This window comes from Prionailurus viverrinus, unplaced genomic scaffold, assembly GCF_022837055.1.
Source record: "Prionailurus viverrinus isolate Anna unplaced genomic scaffold, UM_Priviv_1.0 scaffold_35, whole genome shotgun sequence".
NCBI classification, from domain to species: domain Eukaryota; kingdom Metazoa; phylum Chordata; class Mammalia; order Carnivora; family Felidae; genus Prionailurus; species Prionailurus viverrinus.
This window is the reverse complement of record NW_025927605.1, coordinates 6258649-6275391: the sequence shown is the minus strand read 5'-3', so window position 1 is coordinate 6275391 and position 16743 is coordinate 6258649. Positions and strand designations below refer to the sequence as shown.

The 16743-nt window shown below is 55.6% G+C and overlaps 3 protein-coding genes across 4 annotated transcripts; 2 read left to right on the top strand and 1 right to left on the bottom strand.

Annotated features, from left to right (window-relative positions):
- The first annotated feature begins 1419 nt into the window (after window positions 1–1419).
- Window positions 1420–5051, top strand: SCRN2 (secernin 2). The gene is made up of 8 exons (XM_047846091.1): window positions 1420–1518; window positions 1862–2035; window positions 2280–2461; window positions 3057–3256; window positions 3708–3923; window positions 4060–4225; window positions 4327–4507; window positions 4771–5051. Exons 2-8 carry the CDS (start codon window positions 1862–1864, stop codon window positions 4927–4929), a joined length of 1278 nt encoding a protein of 425 aa, XP_047702047.1. The 5' UTR covers window positions 1420–1518; the 3' UTR covers window positions 4930–5051.
- Window positions 5052–5556: 505 nt separating this feature from the next.
- On the bottom strand, window positions 5557–10765 carry LRRC46 (leucine rich repeat containing 46). Of its 2 annotated transcripts, XM_047845840.1 has the most exons (9): window positions 10630–10765; window positions 10322–10440; window positions 10125–10230; window positions 8706–8814; window positions 7494–7540; window positions 7107–7216; window positions 6847–6916; window positions 6346–6494; window positions 5557–6047 (listed from the first exon to the last, which is right to left on the bottom strand). In XM_047845840.1, exons 2-9 carry the CDS (start codon window positions 10329–10331, stop codon window positions 5680–5682), a joined length of 969 nt encoding a protein of 322 aa, XP_047701796.1. In that variant the 5' UTR covers window positions 10332–10440; window positions 10630–10765; the 3' UTR covers window positions 5557–5679. The 2 variants fall into 2 exon arrangements, with proteins under 2 accessions (XP_047701796.1, XP_047701797.1); XM_047845841.1 differs by lacking the exon at window positions 10630–10765 and having other exon boundaries at window positions 6367–6494; window positions 10322–10623.
- Window positions 10766–16533, top strand: MRPL10 (mitochondrial ribosomal protein L10). The gene is made up of 5 exons (XM_047845842.1): window positions 10766–10868; window positions 12770–12939; window positions 14246–14410; window positions 14625–14769; window positions 15554–16533. Exons 1-5 carry the CDS (start codon window positions 10817–10819, stop codon window positions 15808–15810), a joined length of 789 nt encoding a protein of 262 aa, XP_047701798.1. The 5' UTR covers window positions 10766–10816; the 3' UTR covers window positions 15811–16533.
- The last annotated feature ends 210 nt before the right edge of the window (window positions 16534–16743 follow it).

The following is a 16743-nucleotide window of genomic DNA, read 5'->3' as shown; positions in this document are numbered from 1 at the left end:
CCTTGGGGACAGCTTCCTCTTCAGAATCAGCCTCAGATACCTACAGGCAATTAGGAAGTATCTTAGATTTCAGCTCCCCCAGCACCCTTATCTGGTACACCTGCCCACAGTCGGCCTCCTGGGGAAGCCATGGCCTCTGTGCCTTCATTCCCATCCCAGGAGAGACCACAGGCTGGGATGCTGTGGCCAGGGCTCTGAACAGCAACCCTGACTGTTTGGCAGGATGGATGTGGGAGAAGTAGATAATCTGCAGTATCTCTCCTGTCCCCATTTCTGGAGGGCTTCACAGAGCAAAAAGGGGTGAGATGCGTTTGCTTAAATGCTGGTAATGGAGATGCGTTATAGAGGAAAATGACCTGGAAAGCAGAACATTTGGGATCAGAGTCCAAATCCCCACACCGGTATGTGCCCCCTTGGCCAAGACTTCTCCTTTGTTGTTTCAGTTTCACTATATATAAAGGCACACAATCTTTGGACTAGAAATTTCCAAATTTCCTTTCAAAGCTATTTTCCTATGAGTTTGAGCACTGTGGGCCAGAATCTACCTTTGGGGAGTCAGATGGGTTTTGAGCATACGTGCATTTAAAAAATGCATTACAGGCGCCTAGGTGGCTGGGTTGAGCATCGGACTTCCGCTCAGGTCACGATCTCGCTATTTGTGGGCTCGAGCCCCGAATCGGGCACTGTGCTGACAACTCAAGAGTCTGGAACCTGCTTCGGATTCTGTGTCTCCTTCTCTCTCTGCCCCTCCCCCATTTATGCTCTGTCTCTCAAAAATAAATAAATGTAAAAAAACACCTTTTTTTAACATTTATTTATTTTTGAGAGAGAGACAGACAGAGCATGAACAGGGGAGGGGCAGAGAGAGAGGGAGACACAGAATCCGAAACAGGCTCCAGGCGCTGAGCTGTCAGCACAGAGCCCGACATGGGGCTTGAACTCACGGACCGTGAGATCATGACCTGAGCCGAAGTCGGCCGCTTAACCGACCAAGCCACCCAGGCGCCCCAAAAACACCTTTTTTTAATGCATTAACTTAAGTTATCCCTAGACCTCCTTCCCTGTAACAATCTTTCAGATCTTATGCCCTGGGGGGGGAGGTAGGGCTAGGTTGCACCTTTGTAATTGAAACACGGACGCTGCGAGCTGAGGTTTTTCCTCCCGATGCCCCAGCAATCCGCGCTCTCTAACAAATCTGGCCAGTTTTTCTTTCCTCTCTTTTTACGTGGGTTCCTTTCCACCTGCAGACACCCCTCCCCATGGTGTCTCGGCTGGAAGTGCTCGTGAGCCGTCCGAGCTAGGAAGGGCAGGCGGACGGGCAAGGTCTCCCACGCTGCTGCGCTCCAAGAAGTAGTATTGGCGCGCACCCTGGTGGAAAACTAAGGAACTGCAGGCGCTTGGTTCCGGCTCCGCCCCCCGGGCCAAAGCCTTCCAGGTCACCTGTGAGCCTCCGCCCAATGACCCGAACCGGAGGCGGTGGCGCCCGGGACTAAGCCGGGGATCTTGGAGGGAGACAGGGTGAGGGGCAAACGGTATTGGGGAGGCGAGAATGTGGACAGAAAAGGGGCGAGGGAGTGGGGTGGGGTGGCGAGGGAGGTGGTCCCGCGACGGCAATGGTGGGTCGGGCTCCCCGTTGGGCAGGGCCCTGGGAGCTTGCGGTGTGCGCCCGCCTGCTGCCTCCCAAGCCTGGAGCCTGGGCTGTGCACGCCGCGCATCGAGTGTGTCCAGAACCCAACAGCAGTGTCTTCCCTGAGTGTCTGTTTACACGTGTTGGGAAGGGGGGGCTCCCTAGGGCTGAGCTCTGGCCAGGATGGTGGAGAGGCGGCGTGAGGGGGACACATGCACCTCCACCTCTCCCCAGATGGCTTCGTGGAGCTCTGACACCCCGTGTTCCTGCGATTGCTTTGTTTCCGTGCCCCCGGCCTCGGCCATCCCAGCTGTGATCTTTGCCAAGAATTCCGACCGACCGCGGGACGAGGTGCAGGAGGTGGTGTTTGTGCCGGCAGGCACTCATGCCCCTGGCAGCCGGCTCCAGGTGGGTTAGGCCTTATGGAGGCGGCGGGAGGTGTGGTCGATCTAGGCATTCTTCTAAGACCCTCCTCCTCTGCGCCTCGCACCTGGCAAGTCCCCGGATGTGGTGGGAAGAGCGTGACCTTCCAGTCTACCAACCTGGACCTGGCCTGTTAGTTAGCTGCTGTCCACCTCGGTTTCCTCATCTGTACAATGGGAATGATAAAACCCTTTCTGAACGGACTCCCTCTCTCCTCCCTTACCTGCAGTGCACCTACATTGAGGTGGAACAGGTGTCAAGGACTCACGCTGTAATCCTGAGCCGCCCTTCTTGGCTGTGGGGGGCTGAGATGGGCGCCAATGAGCATGGTGTCTGCATTGGCAATGAGGCAGTGTGGACCAAGGAGCCAGTTGGAGAGGGGGAAGCCCTACTAGGCATGGACCTACTCAGGTGCGGACCCTGCCTTCCCTCACCTCTACACACTGAAAGGCTGAGAGCCGAGGACAGACCCAGGCCATCCTCCCCTCCCCTCAGCTAGATTCACCAGGGCCTCCTCCTTTTTGTCCCCCTTGCCGTCACCAGAGAGGCCACCCCTGCTCCTCCTCTCTCCTGGCCCCATCGCCACAGTCTGGTAAGGAGCTCGCGGATGTGGCCACTTCTGGGCCTCTCCTGGCCCAGAAATAGGGCAGTGGTTTCAAATTTCTTTTTTAAATAGAAGTACTTTTTTTTTTTTTTTTTTTTTCCCCTCCCAACTGAAATCTCATATGGAGTCCCGATTTACAAAACCAGTAAAAGCAGAGCAGCTCTGGTTGAAGAGAGGCTGGGGAGCTCGGGCCCCTTCTTTCTCTGAAACCACGTTTGAGGCCTCTCCCTGGGACCCTCAGAGAAGAACTTGAAAAACACCCGCCTAACTGCGCTTTAATACAGCCAACTCAGGCAGAGTTTTTTGTGTGACTTGGGCCTCTCTGGGCGCCTTCCGTCCATTGGAGCTTCCGTCACCAGCCACTGACGCTGCGTTCCCCTTCCGTGCCTCCCTTCGTGCCAGGCTGGCTTTGGAACGGAGCAGCTCTGCCCTGGAGGCCTTGCGTGTGATCACAGACTTGCTGGCGCGCTACGGGCAAGGGGGCAGCTGCCGGGAGGACCCCACACTGTTCTGCTACCACAACACATTCCTGCTGGCTGACCGGACTGAGGCGTGGGTGCTAGAGACGGCAGGGAGGCTGTGGGCGGCACAGAGGATCCAGGGTGAGAGCCCAGCGCCGGGGCTCGCCTCCCAGAGCTGTCCCCTTTTGCCAGCCTCGGGAGGGGGTGGGAAAACCATGGGTGAAGGGCAGGGCGGATCCACGTGCAAACTTCTCACTGGCAGGCACACCCAAGGAAGGTGGGAAGTGAGCCCAGTGGGGAACTTCTCTCCCCACTTTACCTGCTTAAATCCTCTTGTACTTTAGCTGGCCGCCTCCTCTGGGGAGCCTTCCTGGACTCCCTGGTGGTCAGGTTTCCCCCTTATACGCAAGCAGGTGCCTTTTCATCACGTGCACCACGGTTGCAAGCTCACATTTATTTCTGTGATCATTTTGTCTGTCTCCCCCTCCACGGGGGCAGGTCCGTTCTCTTCACCATCATCTGCTTAGCACCTGGCACAGAGTAGGTGCTTAATGACAAATGAGCCCCCCCCCTCCCCCCTACTTCTCCACAGAAGGGGCCCGTAACATCTCCAACCAGTTGAGCGTAGGCACGGACATCTCGGCCGAGCACGCAGACCTTCGGACCCATGCCCTGGCCCAGGGCTGGTGGGATGGGCAGAGCACTTTTGACTTCGCTCAGGTCTTCTCCCTGACCCAGCAGCCTGTGCGCATGGAGGCTGCCAAAGCCCGCTTCCGGGCCGGGCAACAGCTTCTGCAGCAGCAACAAGGTCAGTGCGTGGACGGCGGTGGGTGGGGCCAGGAGGGCCACAGTGGTGCCAGCCTCTCTCCTCTCCCACAGCTTTGATCCAAGGCCAGAGGTCCCCCTTCTGCCCGGAGGGCCCCTCAGCCTGTCCTCCTTCGCAGGGGGCATCACGGCAGAGGTGATGATGGGCATCCTCAGGAACAAGGAGAGCGGCATCTGTATGGACTCTGGAGGCTTTCGCACCACGGCCAGCATGGTGTCCATCCTGCCCCGGGATCCCACACAGCCCTGCGTCCACTTCCTCACCGCTACTCCAGACCCATCCAGGTGAGAGGAATGGGGGCGGGGAAGGCGGGGGAGAGGGTGCCAGGCGGGGGAAGATCGGGGGGACGTGATAACCTTTGCTCCCTCCATCTCTGTCCCGTTAGGTCAGTGTTCAAACCTTTCATCTTCGGGGCGGGGGCGGCCCAGGCCCCCCAGGTGCTGTCCCCCACTTTTGGAGCACGGGACCCTGTTCGGACTCAGCCCCGATTCCAGACTCAGGTGGATCGCCGGCACACCCTCTACCTCCGGCACCAGGTGGCCCTGGGGCTGATAGAGAGTGAGCAGGTAACCCTCGGGGAATAGGGGCTACTCTGGGGCCATGACTCACTTCTCCCGCCCCCGGTCGGGATTCTGGAAATATGAGGGGATCTGGGAGGGGAGGAGAGACTCCAGAGATGGGGGGAGCAGAGTCTTTGCCTTCAAAGCCAGCTGCCCAGGAGAAGACCGGGTGCCCTGTCCTTCCTCCTGCTTGTGGCAGATGGCAGGCGTCTCCCCTCCGTCCAGAGGGAAGCCTGTCCCTGGGACCCATCTCTACCTTTCCTGGGCAGGATCGGGGGCAGCAGCTCCGGCAGAAGCAGCGGGATCTGGAGCAGGAGGGCCTGGAGGCTGCGCGGCGGCTGCTGGCCGGGGAGCAGGTGCCACCCCCACAGGAGCTGGGCAGCCTCTTCCAGGCCTTTGTGGAAAGGGAGAGCCGGGTGTATGCCTGAGCACCACGGGGCCGGGGTGGGCACAGGACCCCAGTGCAATCCCTTTGCTCCCCTCAGCCTTGTTTTGGGTGGCCAGCTCGGCCTTTGCCTCAATAAAGTATGTTATTTCCCTGTTCAGTGAACTTGATCCCAGGTCTGGCAGGGGCAGGAGAGCCAAATGAGGACAAAGGACAGCCCTGAGCTGGCTACAGGGCTTCTGGTGGGCTTGCCAGGCAGCACAATCTTCTCACTTGGGTGATGGAGAAGGTTGTGGAAGGGGCCTGTGAGGAGAGGTGCCCCCCCCCCCCCCCAGGTGTGTGAGCGCGTGTGTGCAAGAGATCAGGCCTGGCACAAAATGGGGCTACTATTTGGGGAGAATTAGAACCGCGGGGTTTTGGGTCCTTGGCTTGAGCCTTGGAAGGGCAGTCCCTGGGAGTGGCAGTGAGATGGCATCTACCACAAGGTGATGCCCACTCAGGGCCCAGGAAGCTGGGGGGGAGGGGTTGAGGTGTGCCAGCCCTTTGGGTGGTTCCCGAAAGGCCAGACGCGTGTTCTTTAGAATCAGGTTCTGTGTTTCTGTGACTGTTTCCCACTACCCTGACGGCTTGCTTCCCCTGAGATGCCCCCCCAAGTGACGTGAAAGACGCATTCAGGGCCTGGAGACATTTTATTGGGGTGGGCTCCTGCCACAGGAGAGGGGTCTGAGAAGGAGACCCTGTTTCTTCCCCGTTCCTTGTTCCTGTGGCATTGCTGATAGGGAGGGGCTGCACTTCATTTCTTGACTCTTTTGGTCACCATTTTGGTTGTGCTGGGGGCCCCAGCCAGTGAGGCCTTGGGGGCCGTGGCTGCTCGGGCCCCCTTCTTTGCCTGGACAGTGCTTTGCTGGCTGGAAACCAGAGGGCAGGGTTTCTTGGTGGCAGAGGTGGCTTGTGGCAGGGAGGCGGGCTTGGGGGGTGTCTCCTTCCTCTGCGTGGGAGTGACAGAAGGACTGCCGTCCCTAGTCGGGGCCCCCCCGGGCAGCTGGGGGAGGTCGGTGAGGGCGGGCTTTGTCCCCATCCTCAGAAGGTGCTCGGTCAGGGCTGCCTGCTGCCTGAGTTCCTTGTGTCTGCTCATCTCCTGCTTCAGCTCCTCGAGGAAGCCTGCGAGGGGCCAAGATGGGAGGCGGCAGATGGCTTGGCAGGACGGCCCCTGGGCTGAGGCGGGAGTTCTCTGGCCGACACCCTGCCCAAACTAACCCTCTGTCGGCCCTAATGGGGAGGGTGAGTCGCCTGCACGCCAGGCTGATACCTGGCCCCGGCTGTACCATCCTCTGACCCAGATGCTGGTCTGGGCCTGGGGCCTCCTCCCTCGCCCCCCGCTGCCATCTTAGCTTCCCCAGTGCCCCACAGGGCAGAGGTGAGTTCTAGGGAGGGCGCAAGCCTTGGAAAGCCCGGCCACCTCGCTCTGTGCAGAACGGACCACTCAGCTCCGGGAACTCCTCGTCCTCGTCGCTTGAGTCTTTATCCTCCTCGTCCGAGACCCAGCGCTCTAACACAGGCTGCTTGTCCAGGTCCAGGAGCAGCGGCAGGGCTTCTGTCACTAGCTCCCTGCAGGGCAGAAAGGGCAGAGGCTACCCAGGAGGGCAGCCCCGGGTGGGGGGCCTGGGAGGGTGTGCAGGCACAAGCCATAGGAACCGCACCCAGAGGGGTGGTGGTGTTCACAAGCTGGGAGACGGGCCTGCGCTCAGCCCCAAAGAGCTAAGGGCTGGCTCCATGTGGACCTCTGTGGGGGGGGGGGGGTGGAAGAGAAAAAGCGGCCCACTTGAGCTGGGGTGAGAGACGAGAAGGTGCCACGGATGGTGACCCCGAGTTTGCAGGCCGAGAGGGAGTCCGTGTGGAGTTAAGAATACGAGGAGCTCAGCCATCACCCCATTTCTTCCCACCGTCAATGCATCCTCACCTGTACCCATCCCGGTTGGTGCAGCTGTTTCCACTCAGGTTGAGGATGAGAAGGCTCTGCGGGAATTCATCTGCACACACCAAAGAGAGGGTCCCATACGCGCCTTCTGGCCCAAAGCCACTGCCTCTTTTCCACCTCCCAGGACCCCCAGAGGCTTTGCTGCCAATACAAGCATAGGGAGGTGGTGGCAGAGGGGAGGGAGGGAGAGGGAGGGTCCTGCCCAAGTCTTAGCCCGTGAGCCGGGGCAAGGACATTCCTACCCAGCTTCAGTGTTTCTATCAGGTTCTCCGAAAGGTCCAGAAACTGGAGATGTGGGAGGTCATGGAGGTTTTCCACCTGCCTGATTTGGTTTCCTGCCAGAGACAGGAAGCTGCAGGGGAAGGGAGGGGTGCAGAGACAGAGCTGAGTCACAGAACCGCCAAAGGAAGGGAGGAAGGCAGCAGGCACTCGGGGCCCCTGGCTGAGCAGCTACACAATGGATGGGGACACATGGTCTTCCGGGGTGAGAGAAGCAGAGTGAGGCTTGCGGGGTCCTGAGCTGACCAGACGTTGGGCTTGGAGATGTCTGAGCCGGTCAGTTCTCTGGGGCGTCCCCGTGTTTCCCTCCCGACCCCCTCCCCACGGGCCTGAGCCCTGACCCCACGTACCGCAAGGAGGGGATGCAGGCCAGGTTCTCAATTCGCTGGATCTTATTCTGCAGAAAGCAAATGAGGTGGGGAAACTAAGCAGACCATGTCTGCTCTTGCAGCTGGAGGGCTGGCACCCTGGGAATAATCACCCCACTCCCGGAACTGGAGTCGTCACTACCTCGAAATGATTTGCCTTCTCTGGGTGGATGGTTAGGGGTGTAAACTTAGGGGCTAGATAAACTTTACATTAAAGTATACCCTGCTCACCCCGCAACCAAAGAGTGACCTGGAAATCAAGAAGGAAACCAAGGGGCCACGGGGAAATAGGAAAAGCCTTGGTCGTGGCTTGTGTACACGGAGGGAACAATGAACATATATTACTTTGATTCCGAAGGTTTCTGTGAAGAAAGGTTAGGGCACTGGATATATTCAACCTGGAGGAGTTGAATATGTATATCCAACCAACCAACCACCCACTACCACCAGACAGCCTTCAGGGTTCTAAAGGATGCAGAGGAATCTTCTGGTTCCCTCTTTCATTTCCTCAAAACAGGAAATGGGCTCGAGCTATAGAACACGGGAGATTTAGGGTAGACACCAAAAAGAACTTCTAAACCAAGGGAAGTGTCTGACATACACAAGAAAAACAGTGATTCAGGAGCATGCTCAGGAGATCTTTTGGGAGGATTGGTCTTTCAAGAGAATTCCTGATTCATCTGGGAACATTTTCTTTTCTTTCTTTCTCTCTCTCTCTTTTTTTTTTTAAACGTTTATTTATTTTTGAGACAGAGAGAGACAGAGCATGAACGGGGGAGGGGCAGAGAGAGAGGGAGACACAGAATTGGAAGCAGGCTCCAGGCTCTGAGCCGTCAGCACAGAGCCCGATGTGGGGCTCGAACCCATGGACCGCGAGATCGTGACCTGAGCTGAAGTCGGACGCTTAACTGACTGAGCCACCCAGGTGCCCCAACATTTTCTTTTTTAAAAAAGATTTTATTTTTAAGCAATCTCTACCCTCAACGTGGGGCTCGAACTTACAACCCTGAGATCAAGAGTCACATGCTCCACTGACTGAGCCAGCCAGGTGCCCCCTCTGGAACAGTCTCAATGAAGGTCTGCCTACCTGAACACCAGGGAATGGGCAAGATGGCCTGACTGGTTGCTTTCACATTAAACAGACTTGGTCCACAGAGGGCAAGGGGGGAGGGAGAGCAGGAGGCAAGAAGGTACCGCTTGCAGATAGAGGCTGTGAAGATTCTGGAGGCCCTCGAGGTTGCTGATAGCAGTAATCCCCTCTCGGTCCAGGCGGACAGTCTGCAGTTCAGCAAGAGTGTGAAACCTGGGGGAACAGTCAGCAGGTGGTGTAACAGATCCCGCTTCTGTGGTTCCTTGGCAGGGAAGATGGGAGGGGGTAGGAAAGGGTTTTCGAGCTAAGTGGCTTGGCTGAGATGTCAGGACTTCTTGACTCATGAGGCAGTGTCCAGATCATGAAATCAGGTCCACCTGGAGACTGGATCTCAATCAGTAGCACCGGGAAGAATCAGAGAGTGAGAGGAATAGGACCCTTGGATTGGGAAATGGTTGAACAGCTTATGGTTCCCAGAGAGACTCAGAGGCCAGGGAAGGCTTCTCCGGGCCAGCTCAGATGGTGGAAGTGGGCACTGGCACAGGGATGAGACAATCTCTGCAGGGATATCCTTCCTCACTTCCCTTTCGAGTGGTCCATGGAAGGAAAATCACTTGATTCATCCACTCATTCATTAATTCCACAATATTTACTGAGTGCCCACTGGAGACCAATGAGAGTCCCTGCCCATCACTGTTAGGGAAGCAGGCCAAACATCTAGGACAAGTGGGTGACAGACACATGAAGGGACTAAGGGGGTACATGGACTGTGCACTGAGTCCTCAATAGGGGAGCAGGGAATGCTTCCTGGAGGAGGTGACGTACAAGTAGGAGTTAGCCAGGAAGGTGAGAGGGGGATGAGGAGAAGGCATTTCAAGCAGAAGGAACAGTATGTGAGAATCCAGGCGTTTTCCAACTTTAGTTGCCCACGAATCCCTTGGGGGTCTTGTTAAAATGCAGATTCTGATTCAGTAGGTCTGAGGTGGGCCTGAGAGTCTTCATTACTAACAAGCTCCCAGGTGCTCAGCACCATCTGAAAAGGTGCTAAGGTGTGAGAACAGAGGGTCTTGGAGGAATTGTGGAGAATGGCGAAAAAGGCAGCAACGGTCAACTAGGGTCATGCTAGGGTATTTGGATTTTATCCTGGAAGTACTAGGGAGCCAAGGAAGGTTCTACCAGGGAGTGCCTGGTCAGATTTGTCATTTAAAAGGATCACTTTGGCAACCATATGGGGAGCCTGGACTGGGGGCAGGGAAACTGATGAAGAGTTTATTGAGAGGCGATGGCTTACTTAAGAGCCTTATTCAAGGCAGTTGAGCGGGCACGGTAAAAAAAAAAGAAAAAGAAAAAGAAATAGAATACTGTTTAAGGAGGCAAAGTCGATTGGACATTACCACTGACTGGATGCGTGGAGTAAGTAAAGAGAGGGACAAAGATGAGCTGAAGAAACAGTACAGCTCAGGGGACTGGTCATTCTGTGTGTTTCAATTGTCCAGCACCCCTCTCCTCCCGCCGGCACTCACATCTTCTCTGACAGATCCTCATCCTCAGGGAAGGCCAAGTTCCGCTTAGTGATAAGGGTTTCAGTGATGCACACGCCTCCTTCCTCTGGACTCTGGGCAAAATTACCTGTGAAAAGACGAGAACGATTCCCTTATTCTTGGAAGCCTGACCCTACTGTTATCCAACTGTTCTGCCCACCTCTCCATCCCCTACTCACCTCCGGGCATGATCTAAAGGCTACTGGCCTGGCGCGGGATTAGCACGAAAGGAAGCAGAGCAACTTAGTCCCCCGGATGGCGGAACCCAGGATGGTATGAGAAGAGAGAATTTCAGAGACTGGAGGGACAAGGGAAAGTGTTGATTCAGAGCAAATTAATGAGGCGGGGTAGAAGACAAAAGTAAATCGAGGAGACGGGTCTGGAGTTTGAGGGGTGCAGAGGGGCTTCGCTAGTCCCCAATGGGGGACTGTGGGCAGAGAGTGGAGGGTGAGGATCCCGAGAAAAGAGCGGTGCGGCAGAGGCTAACCGTCGTTGCTAGGAGACTGGACGCCAGTTGGGGCGTCAGGGAGCGCGGACTAGGCGTTCCTGGGCTTAGCGCGCATGCGGATTACTGCTCCAGCCGGCGGATCCGGCGGCTGCTTCCGGCCCCAGGGCTTCCCACAATCCTTCGCTCCTTCTGTCTCGCCCGGCTCCTTGCTGTTCTTCCGGTGGAGATGGCTGCGGCCCTGGCTGGGAAGTTGCGAGGGGGTCTCCTGCCCCAGGCGGGTAAGGAGCGGCCCAGGTCCTCACGGCGCGTTCCGGCCGGTGCTCTTAGTTCTCCTCTCCCCTCCTCCACCACTGATCCCCTTCCGTAATCTCTTACTCCAGACAGCTCTCGATGACCCCAGACACCAGCCAGATCGCTGGCCTCCTTCCTCCAGCTAATTCCCTGTGACTCCAGATACTAGTGATAACAGCAGCGCAGCAACAACGTCAGCGACAACTGCTGTATTTCTTCCCTATGCCCGAGTACTCTTTCCTTTTCTGGGTTTCTATAGTCTACCACCTGGCTCTTGCTCGCCTCCAGTTTCCTTTGCTGGAACCACTGCCCGTCCCGACCTTGGCGCTATGCCACCTTTTTACGGTCTCAGCTTAAATGTCATTTTCTCAGGCCTGCCCTGGCCACCTTCTGCAAAGCAGAAATCTGCATTTTGCACCCTGTTTATTGACCCCCTTTGCCCATCATGTAATTTTGCATTTGTTTATTATGTCTCTGTCTCCTGTGTTAGACTTCAAACCCCCTAAGGGCAGAACCATGCTCATTCACCATGGCCAGCAGGTGGCGTGGTGTGGGCGTTAGTAGGCATGAAATAGATGTTTGTTTAATGAATGGTTTTGAGCACATGATACTGGCCAGGCACAGTGATAAATGATTTACATGTATTATCTCATTTAAATCTTAAAGCTTGTCATGAAGAAGTCATTACCATGGCCTCTTTACAGGTGAAGAAGTTCAAGTTTAGACCAGTCGAGTGACTGGTCAAGGTCACAGCTAGTAAGTGGCCGAAGAGAGATTGAAATCTGGTTCCATCTGATCCAGAGCCCTGTGTTCTTAGGTTTTGTGGCTGCTGGCAATAAAACCTCTCACCCCAGCAGACCTGCATGCTCCCTGTTAGAACCACCTTCTAGCTGAATTTTCCCTGAGATTCCATCTCAGTCTTGGGAAAGGCTGCAGGTGGGAGGCTCTAGCCTGGGTCCATTTGTCCAAGATGAAGGGGTCACTTGGGCTTAGGGCTTTCAAGTGGCTCCCTTGTCTTCCGAGGGCTACTCTTCACCGATGGCTGCAAACAAGAAGAGAGGCAAGGGAGGCCTGTTTGGGGGAGCTGTGAGCGCTGTATAACTTCTTTTCCCTCCTGCTTCAAATCATGGGAGAAGGCTTCAGAGCAGTGCTGAGAGCAGTGGTTTTGCGACATCAGCATGCATCTGTAACCCCTGCAGGTCTTATTAGGACACTGTTTGCTGGGCTCCCTTCCAGAGCTCCTGCTTCAGTAGGTCTAGGACAGGCCCTGAGAACTTGTATTTCTAACACGTTCCCAGATGATACTGATATTGCTGGCTGGGTGGGAGGAGTGCACCTTGAGAACCACTGGCTTAGACCAGGGTGGGCATGTTGTGGCAGGACTGGTCACCATGTTTTAGAAATAAACTTTTATTGGAATACAGCCACATCTGCTTGTTTCGTATTGGCTATGATTGCTTTCCTGATACAGTGGCATGGTTGAATAGTGGCGACAGACCGTATGGTTCTCGAACTTAAAATATTTACTCTTTGGCCATTTTAGAAAAAAAAAATTGCTCAACCCTCACTGCCCCCCCCCCTTTTTTTAATGTAGTCAAAAGACTTTTCCTTTGTCCTCATCTTTTCCCCCATCTCTGTGCATGAAGAAGAGCTGGCGGCGAAATGGGAGCCTCCAAGGATCAAGCAGCTGACCTAAGGTTGCCCGTTAAAGAGAAGTTTGGGGAGGTTAGGATTCCTAGCAGACAATTCCTTGTTCCTCTCTTGTGTTGAGTCTAGCTCTGTGAGCTGTGGTTGGCTTGCCCAGAGGTGAGCTTTTTCTCCATCTGAAGCCCACCGACTAAGGACTCCCAGAGGGCACCCATCACAGCATTGCCGTTTCCCCTTCCAGGCCGGCTGCCCACCCACCAGACTGTCCGCTGTGGCTCCAAGGCTGTTACCCGCCATCGTCGCGTGATGCACTTTGAGCGGCAGAAGCTGATGGCTCTCACTGAGTATATCCCCCCCAAGCCTGCTGTCAACCCACGATGCCTACCATGTCCTCCCAGCCCCCCGCAGGAGGTAAGGAGGAGACTGTCCTTGGTGCTGTGATGCTGGCCATAATGAAGTAGTGCTCCAGGACACAGCCCTCCACGTCGTTACTTCCTCTCTTTGACCCTGTGGTCCACATGCTTTAACATGAAACGTGCACTTGGTTCTGCTTGGCGTTTGGGGCTCCGTGGATCGGACAGGCCTCCTGGATTTCCTGCATTCTTTACTTGCCTCCAAAAATGTGTGTATGAAAAGCTATCCAAGGGGCGCCTGGGTGGCGCAGTCGGTTAAGCGTCCGACTTCAACCAGGTCACGATCTCGCGGTCCGTGAGTTCGAGCCCCGCGTCGGGCTCTGGGCTGATGGCTCGGAGCCTGGAGCCTGTTTCTGATTCTGTGTCTCCCTCTCTCTCTGCCCCTCCCCTGTTCATGCTCTGTCTCTCTCTGTCCCAAAAATAAATAAACGTTGAAAGAAAAAAAAGAAAAAAAAAAAAAAAGAAAAGCTATCCAAGCAGGTGGGGGTAGGGGAAAGGATAGCTCCTGTCTTTTTTTTTTTTTTTTTTAAGTTGATTTATTTATTTTGAAAGAGAGCGTGTGTGCGCACGCAAGTGGGAGAGGGACAGAGAGAGGCAGAGAGCATCCCAAGCAGGTGGAGTGCTGTCAGCACAGAGCCCGATGTGGGGCTCGAACTCACGAACCATGAGATCATGACCTGAGCCAAAATCAAGAGTCGGACACTGAACCAACTGAGCCCCGTGTCTCCTGTCTTGAAAGGGCTTGAAGTTTCCATGTTTTCCTAGAGAAGTGATAAGAGAGTTTTTGTCCTTAAAAAAAGAACAGAAGGGCCAGTGGAGAATTTGTAACTCCACGCTCATTGTCAGGTCCACAAGCTGTCAACTTTGAGAAACACGGTCTTCAGAAAATGAAGTCTTGTCCTGTGCAAATGCCTCAGTTCTGAATTAATGCTGCCAAAGAGTGATCTTGTCTTTATAATTGGTAAAATCCCTCAACACGAGTACAGTGTCAGAGGGATAAAGTAATTTTGACCACATTATTGTCAGATGTTGACTGGGTCAGATGGGTGGCCAGTTCAAGGGGATGAGCGTTCTCAGGTTTGAAAACACTGCTGTAAAGACCGTCGTTAGCTGATGAAAATGAAAGGGTGGGGTGGGAGACGGAACTCGACTTGGGAGGCGGGGCCCCAACCCACCCGCTTGTACACAGATCTTTCCCATGTTTGGGCGTCACTGAGAGCCCCAGCACCCGTCCCTGAGGGAATAAGGGGTACAAGGAGAGAAGGGCAGCTTATGTCCCCTTGGTCATTCCTTCCTGACTTCAGGACACAGGCCTTATCCGGCTCCTCCGTCGGGAGATAGATGCAGTTTTCCGAGACAACCGAATGATAGCTGTCTGTCAGAATGTGGCTCTGAGTGCCGAGGACAAGCTTCTCGTGCGGCACCAGCTGCGGAAACACAAGATCTTGATGAAGATCTTCCCCAACCAGGTAGGCAGCAGCCCTCTGGTGTGGGTGCCCGGATTCCCCTGCCCCCTGCCAATCAGACCCCGCCGTCCCTCCCCACTCCACAAGCCACCTTCCTCCAGTCTGGCGCCTAAACTGCAGTTAGGGGCCGAGGAGACCGTCGGCTTGCACCCTCGGCACGGCCCGGCCTGTGATCAGGCCACTGGTCCCCAGTGAGCCCTCTTTCCTGCCGTTCCAGGTTCTGAAGCCCTTCCTAGCAGATTCCAAGTACCAGAACCTGCTGCCCCTCTTTGTGGGGCACAACTTGCTGCTGGTCAGTGAGGAGCCCAAAGTCAAGGAGATGGTGCGCATCTTGAAGGGTGTTCCTTTCCTGCCCCTGCTAGGTGAGCACGCACCCCTGCGGGTTGAGGATGGGGGCGAAGGGGAGTGGGGGCTACAGCAGCCTGGTGCCATCTGCTGAGTACATGTGGGTAAGACTGCGGACATCCTTGGCAGGGACATCCTCTCACGGATGGGGCCTGAGTCAGTAGCGCCATTTGTTGAGGGCCGCCTGTGTCAGTCCAGAAGCTGTGCTGGCTCACTACCCTGCGTCATATCTGCACTGGGTGGAAAAAGAGGGGAGGCAGAGAGAGGGCCCTGCAGGGAGAGAGTTCAGACACCTTGAGACTAGCAGTGGAGTAGGGGTGCTGAAGTCCACACAGACGGAGAAACTCAAATAGCCCAGGTCAAGGGCACTGAGGGACAGTGAGCAATGTTTCTCAGAGCCCCCCCTCCCCCGCCCCCCGCCGCCCCCCCAAAGGTAAGAATCCTCAGAGGTGATTCTTCTATAGAGAAGACTGGTTTCATAGGTCTCTGTGGACCCCCTGCCCCCATACACACATGCTCCTTGGTTCTTTTAAGAAAGGTTCGGCAACAATGACTTAGTGGGGGTTGGGCCAGGTGGATGTCTTACGTAAGGGTTTTCTAGGCAAGAGTTAGGAAAGAAGAGAGGGGCTCGGTCCCAAACAGAGTGGCAGTGGGGTGGGGCTGGAGTGAGAACCAGATCGGGGGGGAGCGGGGGAGGTGAGGCAGGGCAACAGAGCGCGCACTGGAACATCAGGGCGGAGCATTGTTTTCAGAGGAGGGGAGGCGTTTGTGGGGAGCCCAGCTAACCCTGTGTTCTTCCAGGTGGCTGCATTGACGACACCATCCTCAGCAGGCAGGGCTTCATCAACTACTCCAAGCTTCCCAGCCTGGCCCTGGTGCAGGGGGAGCTGGTAGGAGGACTCACCTTCCTCATGGCCCAGACCCACTTCCTGCTTCAGCACCAGCCCCTGCAGCTGACTGCCCTGTTGGATCAGTACATCAGACAGCAACGTGAAAGGGACGCCGTCGTGCCAGCCAGCGGGCAGCCTGACCCTCCTGACCCTGTTCCGGACTCATAGCCAGCCTGTTGTACCCAGCCTGCCCACAAACACACTGTACCCTTGCCGGCCGTGCCATCACCCATCAGAGATGTGGAAGAACTTGGGGTGGGGAGTGGCATGTGTTCCCCGACTTCACTGACCACGACCTCCTCAGATACAGGGCCACTCAGAGATGGGGAGGCGCTCCATTACTCCATTTCCCGGTGGAGGCTCTTAATCAGCGTCTTTGTCCCTAGTTTTTCCCAACCGGAGACCTCATAGAAGCAGTCTTTCAGCTCTCCAGGTCCAAGGCAGAGAAGCTGAGCAGATGAGGGCATTGCTCTCTGCTTCTGTGTCCACTGTCCCTGGCTGCCCGTGTCTCCCATCCTATCCCCTCGTGGGTCCAACGCGCTGGAATAGCTCACCTGGGTAACCGTGCTGAGAATGGCATCTCTGGAGAGCCTGTTGTGCCTGGCTCCGGGCCCACCACTTTACATGCTATTCCCCTTGTCACAGAGAAGAAAACTACAAGGTGGCACAGTTCGACAGCCAGCCCCAGGTTGTACAGCTGATAAGAGGCAGAACAGGACTTGAATCGGGCTCTGTCTGCTCTGAAGACCTTGCCCTGGATCTCTGCCCTAGACCTTCCTCATTAGGGTCCCGGTTGTGCCTAAATGTCAATTCTCCACCCTTGGGGTGTGCCATGTTACGGAAGAGGTTGGGAGCACTGCTTTGTGATAAAATGAAATGCATTTTACTTACTCTGTTTTTGCTGTTTGCAAGCTTATTCTCCCTGTAGACGAATTCTCAGGGCCACCCTTGACTCTCACTTCCTCTCCTAGAAAATCCTTCCTCTTTCCATGTCCAGGTCTCTTCCCTCCCGGGACCAATCCCACAAATGGCATCTCTTACATGCTTGTCCTTTTGAAAGCAGCTTCCGGCTTTGCCCAGTAGCTAACCTATCCCAAGTGG